The sequence below is a fragment of the Salvelinus fontinalis genome, chromosome 33, assembly GCF_029448725.1.
Source record: "Salvelinus fontinalis isolate EN_2023a chromosome 33, ASM2944872v1, whole genome shotgun sequence".
Classification (NCBI taxonomy): Eukaryota; Metazoa; Chordata; class Actinopteri; order Salmoniformes; family Salmonidae; genus Salvelinus; species Salvelinus fontinalis.
The window spans coordinates 24633083-24656114 of NC_074697.1; the positions used below are offsets into that span (position 1 = coordinate 24633083).

At 44.5% G+C, this 23032-nt stretch overlaps 2 protein-coding genes across 3 annotated transcripts; both read left to right on the plus strand.

The window, feature by feature from the left end:
• Positions 1 to 573: 573 nt before the first annotated feature.
• Positions 574 to 16361, plus strand: LOC129831867 (PHD finger protein 12-like). Of its 2 annotated transcripts, none has more exons than XM_055895385.1 (14): positions 574 to 867; positions 2376 to 4417; positions 4957 to 5138; positions 10775 to 10847; positions 11015 to 11625; positions 11816 to 11948; positions 12337 to 12498; positions 12719 to 12865; positions 13140 to 13965; positions 14212 to 14382; positions 14493 to 14588; positions 14686 to 14768; positions 14915 to 15053; positions 15246 to 16361. In XM_055895385.1, the coding sequence occupies exons 2-14, from the start codon at positions 4352 to 4354 to the stop codon at positions 15650 to 15652; spliced, it is 3096 nt and encodes a 1031-aa protein (XP_055751360.1). In that variant the 5' UTR covers positions 574 to 867; positions 2376 to 4351; the 3' UTR covers positions 15653 to 16361. The 2 variants fall into 2 exon arrangements, with proteins under 2 accessions (XP_055751360.1, XP_055751361.1); XM_055895386.1 differs by having other exon boundaries at positions 11018 to 11625.
• Positions 16362 to 18214: 1853 nt separating this feature from the next.
• On the plus strand, positions 18215 to 22958 carry LOC129831868 (dehydrogenase/reductase SDR family member 13-like). The gene is made up of 5 exons (XM_055895387.1): positions 18215 to 18709; positions 18901 to 19019; positions 19178 to 19301; positions 21761 to 22087; positions 22458 to 22958. Exons 1-5 carry the CDS (start codon positions 18586 to 18588, stop codon positions 22718 to 22720), a joined length of 957 nt encoding a protein of 318 aa, XP_055751362.1. The 5' UTR covers positions 18215 to 18585; the 3' UTR covers positions 22721 to 22958.
• The last annotated feature ends 74 nt before the right edge of the window (positions 22959 to 23032 follow it).

The window sequence follows — 23032 nt, forward strand, 5'->3', positions numbered from 1 at the left end:
CAATTCTATACGGAGACCAACTTTGTGATGGTTCTCAATGGAGATTCTTTACGATGAGATCACACCATGTTCATTGTATTTATGAAAACTGCTCCCATACAGTGTACAGTACCATTGCCGCCTACTGGCCTTTCTTGATATTGCTGGTTGTAAGTACGAATACCTGCATACATACTGGACTGATAAGGAACACTGCTATAACTATTATTAGTAGTAGTATTATAATGATTTAAACAAGTTGGGACAACCCTTCAGTTAACTACTGTACCTATCAATTATCCAGTAGTAGTAATTATGGTTCCTCAATATACATTTAACATATTACAACGTAGGCTGTGTTACAACACTACTTTTGCTGTCCCCCTCAGGAATTGCTCCTGAGAAAATTTCATGTAATTGTCCCCTCCAAGGTTGATATCAGATTTTCGCCCCTGGTTTCAGCATGGCCATAGCAGAAAAGCCACTTTCACACAGATAGGTAGTGCTGAAGGGTAGCATGATTCTGATTGCATGACAGGCGAGAGCAGGATACTCTCCCAATACGCTGCTCCAGAACTTTGGCAGTGTCATTTCCGGGAAGGGCATGCTCAGTCCGCGATCAAACGACAGCTAAACCAGAAGAGCCTATTCGATGCTTGGCAACGTGACGCTTCCTATCTCAACTCGAAAGGGTCCGGTATCCAGTCGTCTTGTCTCCTGTTCTCCTCTGGGAAAGAGTCGCAAAACTTTCCCAGCAGTTTGACAAGATGCTATTTAACGTTTTTTTTCAGTGCGTCGCTGTGCGCTTTGTTGATCAGATTATGAATTTCGAAATCAGCATTGGGAAACATGTCAATCCTCCCGTTAGAAACATGATTTGACCAAACGGTAAACTTAATCTTGAAGGCATCCACTTTGTTCCTCTGTTCAAATCGATTGTGCCCCCTCCCTTGTATATAGCCTCGTAATTGTTATGTACATTTCTAGTGTTACTTTTTGATTTATTGGATTTTTTAAACTTTAGTTTATTTAGTAAATGTTTTATGAACTATATTTCTTGAACTGCATTGTTGGTTAAGGGCTTGTAAGTAAGCATTTCACGGTAAGGTCTACACCTGTTGTATTCGGCGCATGTGACAAATAACATTTGATTTGATTTGGATATGGGGAGCGAGCACCAGCAGGAGCTTTATCATGCAGAGGTCCGCTGGCTTTCCAGAGGTGACGTGTTGGGTCGCTTTTATGAGCTTCGAGTGGAGAGGTTTCAGCGTTTCTTTCGGAAAACAAGTAATCTCTGACCGAACATTTCGATTGTGAGGATTGGTTCGCGCAAATCGCCTATCTGGCGGATATTTTGATCATCTGAATTCTCTCAATGTGTCTCTGACAGCTAACCTACATGAGTTAAATGACAGCTAACTATCCACATGTGCAATGCCTGCAGAACACATCTGCATAGTTAGCTGTCAATCAAGCTAGCTGTCAGAAGAAGATCTGTATTATCTGATTGGACGTGTCACATTTAAAACTAAACAATGTTGCAGAATGAAATTTTTATTGGATCAGTGAGTGTGTGTGTGTGTGTGTGTTTCGTGAAATCTGTCATTTCATTGGATTAGTGTGTGTGTGGGGGGCGAGAACATTATTGTATTGGTCAGTGAGGGAGTGCAGCGCGAAAACCCTCCGAGTCCGAACGTCGCTAGACATTTCACAACTGCGACCCTACTGCACGTGTAAAGTCACCAACAATAAGCGGTGGAGTGATATCCTTTCAAAATAAAAGTTTTGGTGCAGCAGTTGCTTTTCAAAATAATTTATACAAATCAAATTGTATTGGTCACATACACATGTTTAGCAGATGTTATTGCTGGTGTAGCGAAATGCTTGTGCAACAAGTAATATCTAACAATTTCTCAACAAATACCCAATACACACAAATCTAAGTAAAGGAATGGAATTAAGAATATATAAATATATGGATGAGCAATTTCAGAGCGGCATAGACTAAGATACAGTAGATAGTATAGAATACAGTATATACATATGAGATGAGTTATGCAAAATATGTACATTTTATTAAAGTGACTAGTGTTCCATTTATTAAAGTGGCCAATGATTTCAAATCTGTGTATGTAGTCAGCAGCCTCTCTGTGCTACTGATGGCTATTTAACGAGGTAGAAGCTGTTTTTCAGTCTCCCGGTCCCAGCTTTGATGCACCTGTACTGACCTCACGAAAGAGAAACACACACACGCACACACTGCGCCGATTACAACAGGTGTAGACCTTACCGCGAAATGCTTACTTCTGGATGATAGTGGGGTGAACAGTCAGTGGCTCAGGTGGTTGTTGTCCTTAATGATCTTTTTGGCTTTCCTGTGACATCGGGTGCTGTAGGTGTCCTGGAGTTTTGCCCCTGGTGATGTGTTGTGCAGACCGTACTACCCTCTGGAGAGCACTGCGGTTGTGGGCGGTGCAGTTGCCGTACCAGGCCCAACAGGATGCTCTCAATTGTGCATCTGTAAAAGTCTGTGAGGGTTCGAGGTGACAAGCAAAGTTTCTTCAGCCTCCTGAGGTTGAAGAGGTGCTGTTGCGCCTTCTTCCCCACGCTGTCTGTGTGGGTGGACAATTTCAGTTTGTCAGTGATATGTACGCCGAGGAACTTCCACCTTCTCCACTGCTGTCCAGTCGATGTGGATACGGGGGCTCCCTCTGTTGTTTCCTGAAGTCCACGATCATCTCCTTTGTTTTGTTGACGTTGAGTGAGAGGTTATTTTCCTGACACCACATGTCCTGTTGTTTTTTGATAAAGAGCAAATACCTACGCATTTTTAACAGAAAAGTTGATTTATTTCATTTTATTTATTGGTAGTTTGTTCAGTTTTTGGGGAATCCTGTTTCCGTCCTGCACAGTAGGATGCGGGATGCACATTGCATTGTGTGATCGCCAATATACCATATGTAACGGATGTGAAATGGCTAGCTAGTTAGCGGGTACGCGCTAGTAGCATTTCAATCAGTTACGTCACTTGCTCTGAGACTTAAGTAGTGTTGCCCCTTGCTCTGCAAGGGCCGTGGCCTTTGTGGAGCGATGGGTAACGATGCTTCGTGGGCGACCGTCGTTGATGTGTGCAGAGGGTCCCTGGTTCGCGCCCGTGTCGGGGCGAGGGGACGGTTTAAAGTTATACTGTTACACATAGAATAAGAAAACAATGATCTGATTGTCCATATAGATGGAGGGCATAGCGAAGGCTACATTGAAATGAGGGTAGTTTCGTCGGTGGTCAGTCACAAATAGAGGGGAAGATAGCTCGTTAAAGTTGATCAAGACAGGCAAACTGGTGTAGTTGTCTAGCTGTTATTTGACAATTTACCAGCTCTAACTAATTATTCAAGTTAGCTAGCCAGCTGTCTTTGAGGGCTTCCCAAGCGCATGCATTTTTATTAGTTTGTGTCGTCGTCTCTAGTTACCACAGCCACAAAGTCGTAATTATAGCTAAACCCGCCTATTTTTATAATTTATGTACCTAAAATCTGCAACTTTAACCACACTGCTAAACTTTTGCCTAACCTTAAATTAAGACCAAAAAGTACATTTTAGTTTTCATGAATTTTTACGATATACCCAATTTGGACTTTATGGCTTTGGTAACTAGTGACAACTGTTTATGTGCTGCGGCGGCCATGTTTTTCAACAATCTTGAAACGCGCATGCTCAAACGTAATTTCACTCGCGGTTGCGCCAACTCGGAGAGGATATTGCCGCTATCAGCATTGATGCATTTGATTTTTCATAACAATTATACTTTTCTTGAGGACCCTGCACTATTGGAAGAATAACAACAAAACGCATTTTGCAACCCTTGGTTGGAAATAACGCTTAATTTGCCATCATTTTACATGTTGTGTATTCTGACTGTTGACAATGCAAAGTGGAAGCGAGCGGGTTTGCAGAATTTTCAAGCGTCTTCTCTTAGCTAGGAGCAGAAACAAGAACCATGGCTAGGCCTCACAGATACATTCACAGTTGTTCACCAACCTGACAACAAGACAGTTCAGAATAGGCTCAAAGTTAATGTTTGTGAGAAACTCATAACATTCGTGATATTCTTGCCATTAGTTAGCAAGCGAACATTGCTTGATGGCTGGCGTGGCAAACTAACGTTATAGTAGCTAGCTAAGTTACCGAGGGTACAAGACAGTTGGCTAAATAGGTACTTTGGCTATCAGTCTAGTGTGTGCCTATATCTTATTCAGATACAGCAGCTAGTGTGGGGGGTCGACAGCCACACTGGGCGTGGAACGAAACTAGCTAGGCTGTTTCCATAGCATAGGATTCTTTGCAAGAAGTCGTCGACTGCTTTGCTGGGTGAATGTTGGACAAAATGGAGACGCCAACGATTGTGTACGACTTGGATACCTCTGGGGGCTTAATGGAGGTGAGTAATGTCACCACAACGTTACTAATTTCAATTAAAATGCAACCTTTTAAGTTTGTTAGCTATCTAGTTAGCGAGCCAAATGGACATGGTTAGCTAGATAGCAAGATGGAAGCAAATAGCTATATTTTGAGGCTGTAATTCTGTCCGAACGCCGTTGGCTAGGATGAAGTTGAAGACAAAACACCTATCTTTGCAATGTGTAACTAGCTAGTTTATGGGAAACGTGCTATTACTCGAACTATAGCTTAACTACAGTAAAATGTAAAACTATTTGGTTGTCAGCTGTTTTGATCACTGCTGCAGACTCAAACGTTACAGTAAATAACCTAGCTTCCATCAGTAGGCGATTTATAGTTTACTGACCTAACTAGCTATTATCAACAATTATGTTACTGACATGAATACTGACATACTGAATCATACACATAACTTTATTTGTTTGATGTGCTAGCAACAAGGTCAATAACCCTAAATGGGCAGTGAAGGTAGTTCAATTTGGTGATCCAGATTTCTCATACGTGTTCAACTTGTTACAGCAAATTCAAACACTGCTCGCACCCCCCAAGTCAGAGGATGGCGAAAAGAGGAATCGGAGGAGTGAAAGGGACGTTCGGAGAAAGAGCAGGGCCACCAACCACGACACCTGTGATAGTTGTCATGAGGGAGGGGACCTTCTGTGTTGTGACCATTGTCCTGCTGCCTTCCATCTACAATGCTGGTATGTGTGAAAATGATACTTGTATCCCACTAGATTGGTAAGGATCGTGCATGGTTTGCTGGATTCAGAATGACTCTGCGGCTGTCCTGTTTAGACAATCCAGTTTCTTGAAGAACCGTGCCGTTGTGCAAAATTCCACACATGAGATGTGTTACGTTAAATGGGGGGGGGGGGGGGGGGGGGGTGCTTGTCAACCATGCTACGAAGATGATAGTGACACAGGAACCAGGACTTGGTTAAAATTAGCCGCTAAATGGTTGCAGCCAGCCCCCGCTTAGGTCTGCTTGGCTCCAGGCGTCGTCTCTCACCAGCTCTGACTGAGAGAACGCTGGCTGAAAATGGAGTCGAGGCTGCTCTTCGAGCGTGTGCCTATGTTTACAATATGGCGACCTAAAAAGAAAAAACGTTTTATTCCAGCGCCATCTTACCAACGTTTCGCTTGACATTTAACAGGAATATAATTATGATATTACAGCTGATCTAACGTGCTTATAACTCGATTTGAGATGAGCATATTATGTGCATTTCGGGGACATCCATTTAGACATTTCCAACACAGTTGTGCAAGATCTAGATATGTGTCATGTTGGTTGGTAGCTACAGTTTTTATCATATGATCCAATAGTGCAGGTTTTGGTTGTGAGCTAGGCTACAGTACAAGGCTTTCCACATAGAAGACTGAGTATAATCTGTCTTTGCAAATCGAACATTTGCATATCCCCTTGGGTGGTCATTGACTGTAAAATGTGACATTGCTGGTAACTTTAGCTATGTGATTTTAATTTCAGTTCCATCATACAATCACATTGACAACTTCCAATGCAGTAGCTGTATATCTTCTAGATTAGAAACAACAGAAAGCATTCCAACAATTCATTGTGGTGTCTGGCTGTATAAACGGTGTAGTAGAATAGAATCATAGAATAGAGTTTATGAGCATCACAGCTAGGGGTTGTTCGTAGACCACCTAAAGCGAGACCAATTCAAGACCATGATTGTAGTTGTGTGAAATCGCCATGATAAGTTAAAAATGTTCTGTGTTCATATTTCAAGAACATGTTCTTTAGACATTTGGAATGATGAGATTAAATGCATGTTTATGGCAAATAGAGAGCCAATCTACATATTACCAGTAACCCAAGTCTATAATAGATAAAATATACAAAATATGTTACAACTTCCCTGGTCTCCCCTTACTAACAGTGAGCATGAAACTTTCAAACAATTTCCCATTTTTGTAAAGGACACTAAATATTACCAGTAAAGTAGGAAGCCCAGGTTTCAATAGGCCATAAGAAATGAATTTGTCAAGAAAGGAGTGTGGATATTTGCGTTGACCGAATGGGAGCTGTCTCTGGAAGCGTTTGAGTCTTCATTGACCGAGCAAAACATTTTCTGACACTAGTCTTGAGTACAACAACATTGTTGTTGGGCATGTTAGTAAGTGCTTAATTTCCCTGTGTTGGTGATTTAAAAGAAAGTAAAAACTGTTTTCAATATTGCCTCCTGTTTTGGCAAGTGGGCACGCCAGGCAGTGTCACATTAATCCCACTAGATGGAGACAGGCATTTAGAAAAGAAGCTGTTCTAACAGTAAACACTCAAGCATTAAAGTAAGGTTTGGCGTTAGGTATTAAAAGGTGTATTTTGATGTGCTATGTTGTGGTATTTCGAAACATAGACCTGTTCCAGCACAGGTCAATTACATCATCACAATACAGTACTCTGAATTGATCTCTTTTTTGAACTGATATGCAGACAGGACACTTCATTTGTAAGTTACCGCAATAAGAAACAATATTGTTGCTTTGATCACATCAGAAGATATCCTCCTCACAATCTCCAAAACACAACAGCCATTTGTTTGGATGTCGTAAAGGACCATTCGCCGAAACTGAAGAGATATAGCTGGCTAACAACCACCTCTTCCATGTGGAAAAAAACGATGGACAGAAACCTGCTAGCTATCTTGGATTTTCTACAAGGAATCTGCCTCCCCAAAAAAAGCTTCTCCCAAGTGGGTGTGACACCTACTTCCTTTGCCTGCTGCACTGCTGCTTGGATTCCACTTGGCAATCTGTTCACTGTCTGGCCTGTCGCCCCCCCCTTCTCACGAGCTTTCGCTCGCCTCCAGCACACACGCACTGTTGGGGTGAGTGACTCTGAACTTACAATGGCTAGCCCCAAGTCGTTCGATTATTTTATTGTGCTTTATGCTCTTTGCCTCATGAGTCCTGGAGGCTTTCTTGACTGTGAACGTGCTTGTTTACCCGACTGTGGGACAGACTGTTTGTTCCCACACTCCGGACTCTGACGCTATTGGATACACAGACTCTTGGCCTCCCATCCTATTCTAACCACCTCTCTCTGGGTTTGTATTCACATTGCCTGATGAAATTACTTTACAATATGATCTTGTTGCCATCTAATGCACATTCAAATGTCATTAATCAACACTGCAGAGCTCTCCCTGTCCTCTGCTGTGCCCTGATTTGTATTACTGTTGATATCTAGAAATGTACATGTACACCCTGGCCCATGTACTGTTGCTAGAGCACAAGTCAGATTTGGGGCTATCTGCGTCACTGATTTAGCTTATTACCTAAAATCTAACCTTTCTGGTTATAACCTTTTTCGGCAAGACAGATCTTCCAACGGTGGTGGAGTGGCAATCTTTACCAAGGAACACCTTCAGTGCTCGGTTGTCTCCACCAAGTCTGTCCCCAAACAATTTGATTTGCTGGTTTTAAGCATTAAACTTTCAAATAGCTCTTTGTTGACTGTTGCTGGGTGTTATCGTCCTCCATCAGCACCGGCCTGTACCCTAAATGCCCTAAGCTCTCTCCTGGCCCCTTACACTAAGTCTGAATTTGTACTGCTAGGTGATCTAAACTGGGACATGCTTAAACCACCTGACCAAATCCTAAAGCAATGGGACTCCCTGAATCTTTCTCAGATTATTACCAATCCCACAAGGTATGACTCCAAACACCCAGAAAAGGTTACTCTCTACTTGATTTTGTCCTCACAAATAAACCTGATAGGTAACAGTCTGGTGTTTTCTGTGATGACCTTAGTGATCACTGTTTTACAGCCCGTGTTCGTAATGGCTGCTCAGTAAAACGACCTGTACTGATTTTGTCATATACTTGCTAAAATACTTTAATGAGCAAGCCTTCCTTCATGGCCTGGCCTCTGTAAATTGGTATAAGATGCTTGGACCTTCTTTTTTGATATTTTCAGTGTTATTGTTAGGAAACACTCACAAAAAAGAAAATGAGAATGAAAAACCGGTTCAGCCCCTGGTTTGTCCGTGATCTTGCAGAGTTACTCCACCTCAAGAATTGCGTTTGGCGAAGGGCTCGGCACCCGCATACTCAGGCTGACTGGCTCTCGTTCAGGAAAATGAGAAATAAGTGCGCTCAGGCTATCCGGAAGGCCAAAGTTAGTTACTTTAAGAAGCAGTTCTCTCTGAGTCTAACCCAAAGAAGTTTTGGAAAATGGTTAAAGACCTGGAGAATAAACCCTCCTCCTCACAGCTGCCCATGTCCCTTAAAGTTGATGATGGGGTTGTTACTGACAAGAATCACATGGCTGAGCTCTTTAATCACCACTTCATTAAGTCAGGATTCCTATTTGACTCAGCCATGCCTCCTTGCCCGTCCAACATTCCCCCGATGCTCCTCCCTCTGTTCCCCCTGCCCGGCTACAACATTTCTCCTTGCAGGCGGTCACTGAATCCGAGGTGCTAAAGGAGCTCCTTAAACTTGACCCCAAAAAAACATCTGGGTCAGATGGTTTAGACCCTTTCTTCTTTAGGGTTGCTTCCCCTATCACCGCCAAGCCGATCTTTGACCTTTTTAACCTGTCTCTCCTCTCTGGGGAAGTTCCTATTGCTTGGAAGGCAGCCACGGTGCGTCCTTTATTTAAAGGTGATCATGCTGACCCTAACTGTTATTGTCCAATTTCTATGTTGCCCTGTTTATTAAAAGTGTTGGAATAACTTGTCAATAATCAACTGACTAGCTTTCTTGATGTCTATAGTATTATCTCTGGTATGCAATCTGATTTCCACTCAGGTTATGGATTTGTTACCGCAACCTTAAAGGTCCTCTGATGTCACCATTGCCCTTGATTCTAAGGAATGTTGTGCTGCTGTTTTATTGACTTGGCCAAAGCTTTTGATACGGTAGACCTTTCTATTCTTGTGGGGCGGCTAAGGGGTGTTGGTGTTTCTGAGGGGTCTTTGGCATGGTTTGCTAACTATCTCTCTCAAAGAGTGCAGTGTATAAAGTCAGAAAATCAGCTGTCTCAGCCACTGCCTGTCACCAAGGGAGTACCCCATGGCCTGATCCTAGGCCCCACGCTCTTCTCAATATACATCAACAACATAGCTTAGGCAGTAGGAAGCTCTCTCATCCATTTTTATGCAGTTGATAGTCTTATACTCAGCTGGCCCCTTCCCAGATTTTGTGTTAAATGCTCTACAACAAAGCTTTCTTTGTGTACAACAAGCGTTCTCTGCCCGTAACCATGTTCTGAACACCTCCAAAACAAAGGCTGTGTGGTTTGGTAAGATGACTGCCCCTCTCCCCACTGGCGTGATTACTACCTCTGAGAGTTTAGAGTTTAGAGCTTCATACAAGTACTTGGGAGTATGGCTAGACGGTATACTGGACTTGGTTTCCTCTATTGTAATCGCTCCTCTTTCACCGACGCTGCCAAATGAACCCTGAGTCAGATGACCATCCTACCCATGCTAGATTACGAAGATGTAATTTATAGATCGGCAGGTAAGGGTGATCTCGAGCGGCTAGATGTTCTTTACCATTCGGCCATCAGAATTGCCACCAATGCTCCTTATAGGACACATCAGTACACTCTATACTCCTCTGTAAACGGCTCATCTCTGTATACCCATCGCAAGACCCACTGGTTGATGCTTATTTATAAAACCCTCTTAGGCCTCACTCCCACCTATCTGAGAGATCTACTGCAGCCCCAATCCTCCACATACAACACCCGTTCTGCCAGTCACATTCTGTGTAAAGGTCCCCAAAGCGCGCACATCCCTGGGTAGCTCATCTTTTCAGTTCGCTGCAGCTAGCGACTGGAACGAGCTGCAACAAACACTCAAACTGGACCGTTTTAACTCAATCTCTTCATTCAAAGACCCAATCATGGACACTGACAGTTGTGGCTGCTTTGCGTGATGTAATCTTTCCCCAATAATGTTTGTGCCATGTTTTGTGCTGCTGCCATGTTGTGCTGCTACTATGCTATGTTTTAGGTATTTCTTTATGTAGTGTTGTGGTGTCTCTTGTTGTGATTTGTCCTATATTAAAATTGTATTTTTAATCCCAGCCCCTTGCAGCAGGCATTTTGCTTTTTGGCAGGTTGTCATTGTAAATTAGAATTTGTTCTAAATTGACTTGCCTAGTTAAATAAAAAAACACCCCCCATACCCTGATTTATAGCCTATGCCTCCAAATTGATTAGATGCTCTGACCCATGGTAATTTGTTTGGCATTAGCCCTTATACATTTTACATAGCAATTGATCCACGTTGGACCTATGAATAATATGACAAGCAGGAAAGACCTTTTTTTTATGGCAATTTTTTTGTGGTTCCTACAGTAACCCACCATTGAGTGAAGAAATGCTGCCTCCTGGTGACTGGATGTGTCATCGCTGCAACTTCCGGAGAAAGGTGAGGTTTCAACAATACACGATACTCACAACAGAGATGTTATGCTTCAGATGTGTTAGCCTGTTAACACCCATTTTCAATGTATCAATTCGAGTCAAAGTATTGCAACAATCCTAGTGGTGGTGAATACTGTCTGATCCTAGCTGGTCTCTGACTGTCATCCCCAGAAGCGGGAGCAGAAGGCTGAGCCGACAAATGGCCTGCTGGAGAGGGAGAGGCCCCTCTCCAAGCGCTCCTCCCCCCCAGCAGCTGAATTGGAGCGGGGCACCACCACCATTACTACCACTATGTTGCGCCTGGACAGGCTGCCCCCCGGGGTCGGAGCTGCAGGACCCGGCCTGCGGGTGGCTGCTGTACGTCTGGAGCGCCTTGAGCGGCAGGCCAGCAGCCAACCGGGCACGCCCACATCCAACACCTCATCCATGGACATGGCCACCCCCTTGGAGGAGCAGAACGAGGCTGACGCGGAGATGGCCAAGGCAGAGGAGGTGGTGGTGGAGGCCCAGGGCTCGGAACCTGAGCGAGCCACCACCACTCATACCCCCACACCACGGCTCCTCAAGAGGCCCTTTCAGCTGCTCATTGCCGCTGCCATGGAGAGGAACCCCTCGCAGTTCCAGCTGCCCAACGAGCTCACCTGCACCACAGCACTGCCAGGCAGCACTAAACAGAGGAGAAAAGAGGAGCTGATCATGAAGACTTTCAGGAGGCCACAGCATGAGATGGACCCCAATGGCCTCGTTCCTCTGCCAGTCAGGGTGTGCTTCTCCTGCACCAGGTATGATTAGTCAATCAAACCCAGTTATATCAACACAGATTATTCAAATACAATCTGTATTCAGGGAATCCAAATGGACTCCAACACTTATATTTTCTGAGTTTGTCTATATGTCTACGTGCAGTAGTTGGTTGGCTGATTTTGCTAATCCAAGCTTACTCTCTTCTCTCTGCTCTTCTCTATCGTATAGGAACTGCAGAATGGCCCCCCTGGTTCAGTGTGATTATTGCCCCCTGCTCTTCCACATGGACTGCCTGGACCCCCCACTCACTGCCATGCCCACAGGCAGGTGGATGTGCCCCAACCATATGGAGCACTTGGTGGTAAGTGGTGTAGCCAACCCCCCGGTGTCATCTGGTGGCCAAGCATCCTCATGCATGGAATTGGGGTTCAGTATTTTGGCATGCTTAAAAACAATACGGATATGGTGATATTTAGACAGGAATGGCTCTGTTTTTGCTGTACAGGGAAAAGGGTTTGTAGTTGTGTTTGGGTGATATCAAGAATCACCCATATGCAATAATATTGTGATATCTCTCAACCCTAGTATGTAGAAGTTATTCCGTTACTGATGTGACCTGTTCTCCAGCTGAGCTTTAGGGTCTGTAGACGTGTTACTAGTGCATAGTGTCTGGCTAAGGTTTGATTTGGGGTTGATTCAGGAGTAGACGTCGCTCTGTTCCTGACATGGCCTCCTGTCCTGTTCTCCAGCTGAACCGGCGGAGCCTGTCCCTTACCAGCCGTTGCAAGCTCTTAGACCAGTTCCAGGACAGAATATCCCAGCATGCAGTCAAGGTGGACTTCCTGCGATGGGTGCACCGACAGAACCCGCCTGTCCTCAGCGGTGTCCACCATAAGACGAAGGCGCTCAAGGTAGCTTACGCCCACTGAGTCTGTAAAAGCCATATAATGTTATGAAATCTGTTTTTGCTTTTCACTTTGAAATACTGTAGTGGTGGTGATAAACAGATTTTCAACAAATGTATTGATTTGTCAACTAATCTCCATTAAGAATGAATGTGAAGAACCACAATGGGACTTCACTGCTCCTGTAAATAATATTGTGTGTGGGGGTGTTTGTTTGCCCCTCCAGGTACCCGACGCTATTAAGTCCCAGTACAAGAACCCCCCGGCCATGTTGGCTCCTGCAGCGGTGCGTAACGGGGAGCTGATCTGTAATGGCATCCCAAACCAGGACTGCTCCCCTCAGCATTTTACCAGCCAAGCGGAGCAACAGGAGGTAGGCATGACAGACACACAGCACAAACTCACCCACTAGTATCTGTCTACTACACTGGGATTCAGTGGTTCCTTTGGGCTGTGCCTGAGACGGCACTAAAGCACTTGATAAACAAATCACTGGACTCTGGCCCAGCTAGAAGACATGGGTCCAGACATGCTATGAATTAACTGCCAATTATTGAATGTGTAATAACTGTAAATTGATGTTTATTTGGAGTTGCTGGACGGGTGAAGGTGCTTATTTTCACAGATTTTTTTTTTTCTTCGTTCAGTGGCTTAGAGACGTCATGGCGCTCCAGTGCAGCATCATGCGACATTTATCGGGCAAGCAGAAGTCCTCGTCAGACTTGGACTCTGAACAGACAGACGTTAAGCCCTGTGTGGCTCTAGAGGAGAACAGCACTCTGCCCCTTGCAGAAAGGACAGCTTCTGCCCTGCCTGTCCCCTGCTCTAAGCCCTGCAATACATCTGATGGCTCCCAGGGGGCCCCTGTACTGAAGGAACTCTCGCAGGGCCAGGAGAGCTGCTGCTGCACGGTGAGGCCCTGTCTGAAGTGCAGGAAACCCAACGGACCCCTGATGGAACAGCCTGTACAAGCCAACGGGACGTTAGCGTGTGACGCTGCCTCAGGTGCCTGCAGACAGACAGAGCTCCAGCTGCACATACTCACCCCCCAAGCCTCACTCCCAATCTCTGCTCTGGGGCTGCCCAATCACCTGAGAAGAGGGGTTGTGGTTAAAACGGAGAGGGGCAGCCCCCTGGAGTCTTGCACCCAGAGAGGTTGTTCCCCTTCGAAGTGTGCAGCTACAGGGCAGGATGTCAAGAGTCAGGCTTACGGGACTCCTCCAGGCAAGGCAGGGGCTCAGGCCACCCCTCTGAGCTGCTGCAAGCTCGGCCTCAGCCCCAACCTGGGTATCCATGTCTTTACCCCACCCAGAGCCGTTAAAGACTCCAGCACAGCAAGCGAGCCCACCGCCACACCTCCCTGTTTCTCCCTAGGGCCAGATCTAAAGGGCAGCTCCATGTTCCCTAGCTCCCTCTCCTCCTCCATAGCAGACCTGTCTGGTGGCATGAAGGCCATGATGGAAGGGGATGGGGGTATGTAGATACCTCAACACCTTTCTACTTGTACCACTGTTTATAATTAGGCCTAGGTGATGAGCACCTCTTGCTGTCTAGTTTAAAAACATATACTTTATTCAACAACACAAAAGTTAAAACAGTGCATTGATGTATTGGCCATGCTGATTAAATGGCCTGTAATGCTGCTTACAGATGGCTGTGATACAGGATTGCTTCAAGCGAAGTCTATGATGATGTTGAAACATGTTATTGTTCATACAGAGATGGAGCTGAGTAACCTGGATGAGGAGTTGGTCAAACTCCTGGCCTGGCAGAGGATACAGCAGCTGTTTCCCCCCAAAGTGCCCCCAATCCCCCAAGGCAGCGGTCTAACCGCTCCTCCCACCACCACCGTCGCCCTTAAACCTCAGTCTCCCGCGCCACGCACAGAGGGTAAGACCCCGCCCCACGTCTGGCAGTTTCATTTTAGGGTCATAGGAATGTTACACAATAAAATGTGTCATTCCTCCAAAGTAATCCTCCAAAATCTGTCCCGATCACAGAAGAACAGAAGGTGCAGGCAAGAGCAACGTTCTATCCACTCATGGGGAAGGGAGGAGCCATCAACATGTCTTATAGGACCCTGTACATAGGAGCTGGTAAGGACCGCCCGTGCTGTATTATGAAATACTGTGATCTTTATTCAACATGGAACAAAGTCTCATCAGTCTTTCTCTCTCTGACAACCCACTGTAGGTGCTGACATGGATGTGTGCCTTACAAACTATGGTCATTGTAATTATGTATCTGGAAAACACGCCTGCATCTTTTACGACGGGGTAGGTTGTCTAGGCTGTTTGAAACACTGATAGCTTGCCGAACAAAGTATTTTACGCCTTGCTATGAGCGGAGCAGTGAGCAATATTTGAAAGAAAAGTAGCACTACAGACAACATGACTGATGGTTATCTTTTACCTGTGTGTAGAACACCAAGCACTACGAGCTGCTCAACTACAGTGAGCATGGGACCACGGTGGACAATGTACTCTACTCCTGTGACTTCTCTGAGAAGGCATCCCCCAGCCCGGTTAGTGGCCTGGTGTCCAAAGTGCAGGGCATTGTCCGTAAGTAACACACACATCTCAGCATATATATACACACACACTTACCAATTTTGCTGAGTTTGAAACGCCCTATCTCCTGTGTGAAACATGTGGTTTGTTGTTTTGCCGTATCACCTTAAACCTGTAGAGATGGGGTTTGGCCAGCGCTGTGTGTCTGTAGGAGACTTGAGTGACGGTGCCCTCTTTCTTCAGGCCATTGTAAGATGAGAGAGCAGGAGGAGGGGGCTGAGGCAGTACCCGGCCCCAGGACTGGCCTGATTCCATCAAGGGGAGTGATGAGTTGCCAGCCCCAGGGAGGACCCAGACTCTCCTGCAACTGTAAGGCCAGCAGTTCCAGCCTGATTGGTGGCAGCGGGGCCGGCTGGGAGGGCACAGCGCTGCTCCACCACGGCAGCTACATCAAACTGGGCTGCATGCAGTTTGTCTTCAGCATTGTTGAGTTCACCAGCAAGCAGCCCAAAGAAGAGGGAGCCACTGGCACCGCCAATACCACCCCCTGCCAAGAGGAGGCAGACAAACAGACTATCAAGCTCCACCAAGTGCACCTCGGTTCCATAGCCCAAACTCTCTCTCTTTCACCTCTTTGCAGTCAAACCTAAGGGAACCCTACAGAGCTGGTTGTTACGCAGGGAAAATATATATTTTGTTTATACTTTCGCATTAACTTCAATCTCATCTGTTATTGAGATGTCAATTCCTCTCGAAGATCATTGGACTTCAAATATTTCACTCATTTTTGCCAGTCTGGTTATACATGTTATGTAACATTTCCTTATTTTTCAGCCAGCTCATGTAGCCCAAACATTTAATTTTGTGATATTGAAATTGTAGTACTCACACATTTTTGTTGATGTGGCTAAGTTAGCACCACAGGTAGCAAGCTATACATTCATGCTCCCTAACATGCTTATACACACATTTGTATGTACAGTGTATTAATGTCAATATGATTGGTGCTTTTCAATTGGATATCCTGTACATAAACCATTGTGCTATTTTTTTTTTAAGCATACAGTACTTCCCATTGACTCTTGATATTTGGTAGGGTTGCAGAAAAGTTTGTTGAAACCTGAATCCTGTGTGCTCCATGCTGAAATCCATGGTGTAAATAGTGTCAAAACGTTTCAGCTCTCGTTTTAACACTCTGTAAATAAGTGTTTGTCGGTTTCTGTCTGTCTGGTAAATACAGAAAGATTTTTTAAGAACAAACTTAAAAATGCTTCGTGCTGCATTTTTGATACCTTTGAGACATGGGGTCAACAGTCTAAAATGCTATTCAGTAATAAATCTTGAGTGAACTTTCCAGTAGGTGGTGGTCATGTACAGCTAGCTTTGGCAAAGAGGAGTTGCAATTTACACTACATATACAAAAGTATGTGGACACCCCTTCAAATTAGTGGACTTGGCTATTTCAGCCACACCCGTTGCTGACAGGTATATAAATTGAGCACACAGCCATGCAATCTTCATAGATAAATATTGGCAGTAGAATGGCCTTACTGAAGAGCTCACTGACTTTCAACGTGGCACCGACATAGGATCCACCTTTCCAACAAGTCAGTTCGTCAAATTTCTGCCCTTCTATAGCTGCTGATATTGTGAAATGGGAACGTCTAGGAGCAACAATGGCTCAGCCGTGAAGTGTTAGCCCCCACAAGCTCACAAAACTGGACCGCCGTTTGCTGAAGCATGGAAAAATAGTCTGTTCTCGATTGCAACACTCACTACCAAGTTCCAAACTGCCTCTGGAAGCAACACAACTGTCGGGAGCTTCATGAAATGGGTTTCCAGGGCCGAGCAGCCGCACAAGCCTAAGATCACCATGTGTTGGCTGGAGTGGCGTAAAGCTCGCCACCATTGGACTCTGGAGTGATGAATCACACTTCTCCATCTGGCAGTCCAATGGACAAATCTGGGTTTGCTGGATGCCAGGAAAACACTTCCTGCCTGAATGCATAGTGCCAACTATAAAGTTTGGTGGAAGATGAATAATGGTCTGTTTTTATTTATTTATTTTACCGTTATTTTACCAGGTAAGTTGACTGAGAACACGTTCTCATTTGCAGCAACGACCTGGGGAATAGTTACAGGGGAGAGGAGGGGGATGAATGAGCCAATTGTAAAGTGGGGATTATTAGGTGACCATGATGGTTTGAGGGCCAGATTGGGAATTTAGCCAAGACACCGGGGTTAACACCCCTACTCTTACGATAAGTGCCATGGGATCTTTAATGACCTCAGAGAGTCAGGACACCCGTTTAACGTCCCATCCGAAAGACGGCACCCTACACAGGGCAGTGTCCCCAATCACTGCCCTGGGGCATTGGGATATTTTTTAGACCAGAGGAAAGAGTGCCTCCTACTGGCCCTCCAACACCACTTCCAGCAGCATCTGGTCTCCCATTCAGGGCCTGACCAGGACCAACCCTGCTTAGCTTCAGAAGCAAGCCAGTAGTGGTATGCAGGGTGGTATGCTGCTGGGTTAGGCCCCTTTTCCAGTGAAGGGAATCTTAACACTACAGCATACAATGACATTCTAGATGATTCTGTGCTTCCAACTTTGTGGCAACAGTTTGGCGAAGGCCCTTTCCTTTTTCAGCATGACAATTTCTCTTCCACCAAACTTTACAGATGGCACTATGCATTGGGGCAGGTAGTGTCCTCCTGGCATCCACCAAACCTAGATTCGTCCATTGGGCTGCCAGATGTAGAAGTGTGATTCATCAATCCAGAGAATGTGTTTCCACTGCTCCAGAATCCAATGGCGGCGAGCTTTACACCACTCCAGCTGACGCTTGGTAATGTGCATGGTGAACTAAGGCTTGTGTGCGACTGCTCGGCCATGGAAACCCATTTCATGAAGCTCCCGCCGAACAGTTATTGTGCTGACGTTGCTTCCAGAGGCAGTTTGGAACTCTAGTGACTGTTGCAACCAAGAACAGACCATTTTATGCGCTTCAGCAATCGGTCCCATTCTGTGAGCTTATTTGGCCTAACACTTCGCAGCTGAGCCATTGTTGCTTCTAGACGTTTCCATTTCTACCACTTACAGTTGACCGATGGAGCACCAGCAGGGGAGAAATGTTATGAACTGACTTGTTAGAAAGGTGGCATCCTATGCCGGTGCTACGGTGAAAGTCGCTGAGCTCTTCAGCAAGGCCATTCTACTGCCAATATTTGTCTATGGAGATTGCATGGCTGTGTGCTCGATTTCATTCGCCTGTCAGTAACGAGTTTGGCTGAAATAATAAAATCCACTAATTTGAAGGGGTGTCCACATACTTTTCATGCGGTGTATGTATGTCTAAGGGTAAAACCATTTTGCTCGGATTTGACTGTTTTATCTTCCATGGCCGTGCCCTGAGACAGCGACTCCGGTTTGTCCAGTTGCGCAATCACCAGATAAACAAACTGAATCCACTGTGAAGCTGATAAGGGTGTGTTTATATTTTCACAGGAGCTCTCCAATGAGTACAAATTAGCTTGCCTACACTCTTGAAAGCAAAGGTGTTTTCACACAGGAGAGACAAGGATGTATACCTTTTTGCTTGTTGGTTTGGTAGTTGGTATTGCATATATTTATCACAGTGTTGTGGTTAAAGGAAAGAGATGCAAAAGTAAAGCAAAACTGCATGGGAAAACTGTCATCGTAACTGGTAAGTCCTTTTCCAGTGATTTCATGCCTATTTTATTAAGCAATGTTGGATAATCAAGACCAAAGATGAAAAGAGCATTTTTTTTTTGATCTTCCCACCTGCATAAATGTAAGAGTAATATCATAAACTTATATTATTCACCTTCCCATATAAGATTTCCTTTAATACTTTTTTATGTCCACTTTCTCCAGGAAGTAACACAGGCATAGGGAAGATGACAGCGCTAGATCTGGCCAGAAGAGGTGCCAGAGTCATCCTGGCCTGCCGCAGCAAACAGAGAGCTGAGGCCGCGCTCGCTGACATCAAGAGGGTGAGAGGAGATTGAACTCTCTTTGACCAGTTTAGCCCCTATAATGGCCAGTAGTGTATGGCTAGTAATTTTTTGTTTTTCTGCAGCGGCTTTAGGATTTCTCTATTATAATTTGTGTGTATGAAAATAGTACAGTAACTTAGAAATGTGTTCTATAGGAGAGCGGGAGTAATGAGGTGGTGTTCATGCAGCTGGATCTGGGGAGTCTGAAGTCTGTTCGCGCCTTTGCTGAAACCTTCCTAAAGACTGAGCCCAGACTCGACCTGCTCATCAACAATGCAGGTGTGGCTTGTAGTGGTTGTTTGCAGCAGCGCTACGACCCTCTTTCAATACATGCAACCTTGTACGACACTATTAACGACATTGCATTTAGTCGTGTACAGACCAGTGGAGGACCATCCTCAGTGAATTTCATAAAAATATATTTTTAACCATTTAAAAAGTAATCCTTTTTTAGATAAAACTTTACTAAATATAATCACATCTCACCTAATAATCGATTAAAACACACTATTTTGCAAAGAAGGTCTACAGTAGCCTCCACAGCGCTCTGTAGGGCAGCACCATGTTGTAGCTGGAGGACCGCTAGCTTCTGTCCTCCTCTGGGTACATTGACTTCAATACAAAACCTAGGAGGATCATGGTTCTCACCCCTTTCCATAGACTTTCACAGTATTTATGACAACTGCCGGAGGACATTATCCAATCTACCAGAGCTCTTGCAGAATTAACTGTTGTCCATCCAATCAAAGGATCAGAGAATTAATCTAGTAATGAAAGCATAAGCTACAGCTAGCTAGCACTGCAGTGCATAAAATGTGGTGAGTAGTTGACTCAAAGAGAGAGACGACAGTTGAACAGTTTTGAACAAATTAATTTATTCCAAATTGAAGGAGAAGCAAGAGAGAAATAGTATATTCTTTTCCAATGTCACTTAGCTAGTAAATGCAGTTAATTAGTTTAGCCTACTGAAACGCCCTGCTCAAACAGAGGGATGCTATTTTAGCCAGCTGGCTATGACTATCCAACACAACACTAGAACTCTTCCAAGTCACGGTAAGCTTCTGGATTTACAAATTTACTGCCCTCGGGGCCCACCGGTGTAACTGCTCACTGACTGTATACTGTAACGTTACTGCATGATTGTAGCGGGTTTGTTAACGTATTAGCTATGCAGCTGTCTATGACGTTACTTTAGCAAATATGGTGACAACGATGTAGGCTGTATAGCGGTTTGGCTTGGAACGTTTTTTTTTTTTTACAGGGATTAACATACCTGAATTTGTCCAATAGAAACTTTGTTTGCAACTGTTGGACTAATGATTACACCCTAGATCAGCTACATGCAGGCAAGAGTGTGCAAGGCGGTATTGAATGTGTCACTGTCTGTCATAGGCTAGTGTAACAGTACTCTTCTTGCGTTGTGTACAATCAATCCTCGACACGAATTCCAACGTGTTGCACCAGTCATGGAGATTTATTCTGGTAGGAACAGCACAAAATTGCACGTCATGCAATGCACGGCTCACCATCCAACTCTGCACTCACGCACGCTGGTTTGGTGCTTGTTCACTGGGACATGTAGTTACCAAAATAATACAATTACAATATAATATCTTTAACAATGTACCTGGTAGGAACAGCACAAAATTGCACGTCATGCAATGCACGGCTCACCATCCAACTCTGCACTCACGCACTGTACAAAATATATGAACCCCCCCACCAGACACAGTAAGTTGCTAGCTAGTACTGGCGGGAATTCTTTACAACCAAAATGCACAACCAATATTCTCCAAAAAACACTGCATCTTATGTGTGATGTTCGAATAACATTTACAAACAAATGTATATAAATTGTACACTTAAATCATCACTTATGAGTATAAAAATCACTTTTGATGTACAGTGCTTTGCAACCAACAACTTACCGCTGGTTTGGTGCTTGTTCACTGGGACGATTCTAACTGAAACATCCTCCCTCGTAAGCAAGCTACGCAAACCAGCCAATAAGATGCCATGTTGAGTAGGTGACGGCAAGACAAAACTAAAACCAAAAACCCATTGGCTTAACAATAAAGTGGCAAGGGGAATCACCAATAAAACCCTGTTACACTAGGTCGTAGCCACCTCATGACATGATGGGTATAGGGAAAATGTTAGTGTCATGTAGGTTCTTAAACCTATCGCCGTTACATTGAACTGGGTGAATGGAATATGAATGAGAGTCATCCAATATGCTGTAATAGAAATAAGGCCATTCTCATGTAAAAAAAATCATCCTCCCTCATCTTAAATGGCGCTGACCGCTACTGGTACAGACAGCCTTTTCCAGATGGACTTGAAGTTAGTGCTTAGTGAGGTGTCACAAGAGCCTGTGTACAGAGCTGGAACATTTCATAGAGCTGGAACATTTCATAGAGCTGGAACATTTCATAGAGCTGGAACATTTCATAGAGCTGGAACATTTCATAGAGCTGGAACATTTCATAGAGCTGGAACATTTCATAGCGATTGAACATGCAGCCAAGGTGTTGTAGGCTACAAATTATGCTCCAGCCAAAAGAGCTCGCTGGACTGCTGTCTCAAATAACCAAGCCCGCTAACCATGGCACATGGTAATATCCTGACACCAGTGTAGACATTTTGGAAGTGAGGCAGCTTGTATCAATCTGAGTAAAACATGTTTTGTAGTATTTAATGAAGCCAAAATGGAAATAGTTACTTCCCCTTTATTTCAGGTATTTACATGCCAGGCACCACAGAGGACGGCTTGGGGATGATGTTTGGTGTCAACCACATCGGTCCCTTCCTGTTGACCAACCTGCTGTTAGACCGTATGAAGGAGTGTGGTCCGAGTCGAGTGGTCAACGTGTCATCCATCGGTCATAACTTTGGCACCATCGACTTCAACTGTTTGAGCACTCACAAGGAGTTAGGAGTTGGAAATTCTGCCACAGATGTTTTCAACATCTACACCAACAGCAAGCTGTGTAATGTTCTCTTCACCCATGAGCTGGCCAAGAGACTGCAGGGCACAAATGTTTCCTGCTACACCCTTCACCCAGGTGAGTGCACTATATCCCAATTATGTATGAAATCTTCATTGTGCCGAAGTATGGGTTCGAAGGACTTGTCCTGTATTGATTAGTTGAAACGCAGTATTTGTATGCATCCCCCGCAGTGTGGATGGTGGGTGGAGCTATAGGAGGATGGGCTCATTGTAATGACTGTAGTGGAACGGTGTCAAACACATCAAGCATATGGAAACCACATGATTGGCTCTGTTCCATTTATTCCATTCCAGCCATTACAAAAGCCCATCCTCCTATAGCTCCTCCCAAGAGCCTACTCTGATCCCCATGTGTCTGAACAATAGTACATTTATTGGTTTGCAAGTTTTAACCAACATAAACGTGGGTTTATTTTGTTTTTCAGGAGCCATCAACTCTGAACTGTTTCGCGACGTCAACAAGGTGTTCATGATTCTGATGAAGCCTTTCCTCATGTTCTTCTTCAAGGACACTGTTGCGGGGTCTCAGACCACCCTACACTGTGCCCTGCAGGAGGGCCTGGAGCCCCTCTCTGGATGCTACTTTTCTAACTGTTCAGTCAGGAGCCTCTATGCTAAGGCCAGAGACAACGCGGTGGCCAAGAAGCTATGGGAAGTCAGTGAGAGTCTGAGTGGCCTATCCTCTTAAGAAAATCACTCTGAATCTCCAGTTTTAACTGGACTTCAACCTACTAACCAATATGCTGTGTTCTTTCAAAACAAAACTGTAATTCTTTCAGTTTTGCTTTATAAAATGTACATGAATAGAAGTATATGGATGAAGTGCTTGCTTTTTCTTACCTAACATTGATTTATGGGACATTTAATTAGAGACGTTTTTATTTATATTTCTTACAAAACAGTAAATAAACCTAAACTGTTAAGAATGTTTGTCTTGATTGTTTTTTGATGGCTCAAACTACTATTCATAGCTTCTGCCTAAGTATGCTCCTAACCATTT

Excerpts from the sequence above, each read along its gene's own strand:
- LOC129831867 (XM_055895385.1), top strand. The coding sequence starts at position 4,352 with ATGTTGGACAAAATGGAGACGCCAACGATTGTGTACGACTTGGATACC. Across the intron at positions 11,949-12,336 it reads ACCATATGGAGCACTTGGTG|CTGAACCGGCGGAGCCTGTC; the intron begins GTAAGTGGTGTA and ends CCTGTTCTCCAG. Across the intron at positions 15,054-15,245 it reads CAAAGTGCAGGGCATTGTCC|GCCATTGTAAGATGAGAGAG; the intron begins GTAAGTAACACA and ends CTCTTTCTTCAG.
- LOC129831868 (XM_055895387.1), top strand. The coding sequence starts at position 18,586 with ATGTATACCTTTTTGCTTGTTGGTTTGGTAGTTGGTATTGCATATATT. Across the intron at positions 19,302-21,760 it reads CCTGCTCATCAACAATGCAG|GTATTTACATGCCAGGCACC; the intron begins GTGTGGCTTGTA and ends CCTTTATTTCAG. Across the intron at positions 22,088-22,457 it reads CTGCTACACCCTTCACCCAG|GAGCCATCAACTCTGAACTG; the intron begins GTGAGTGCACTA and ends TTTGTTTTTCAG.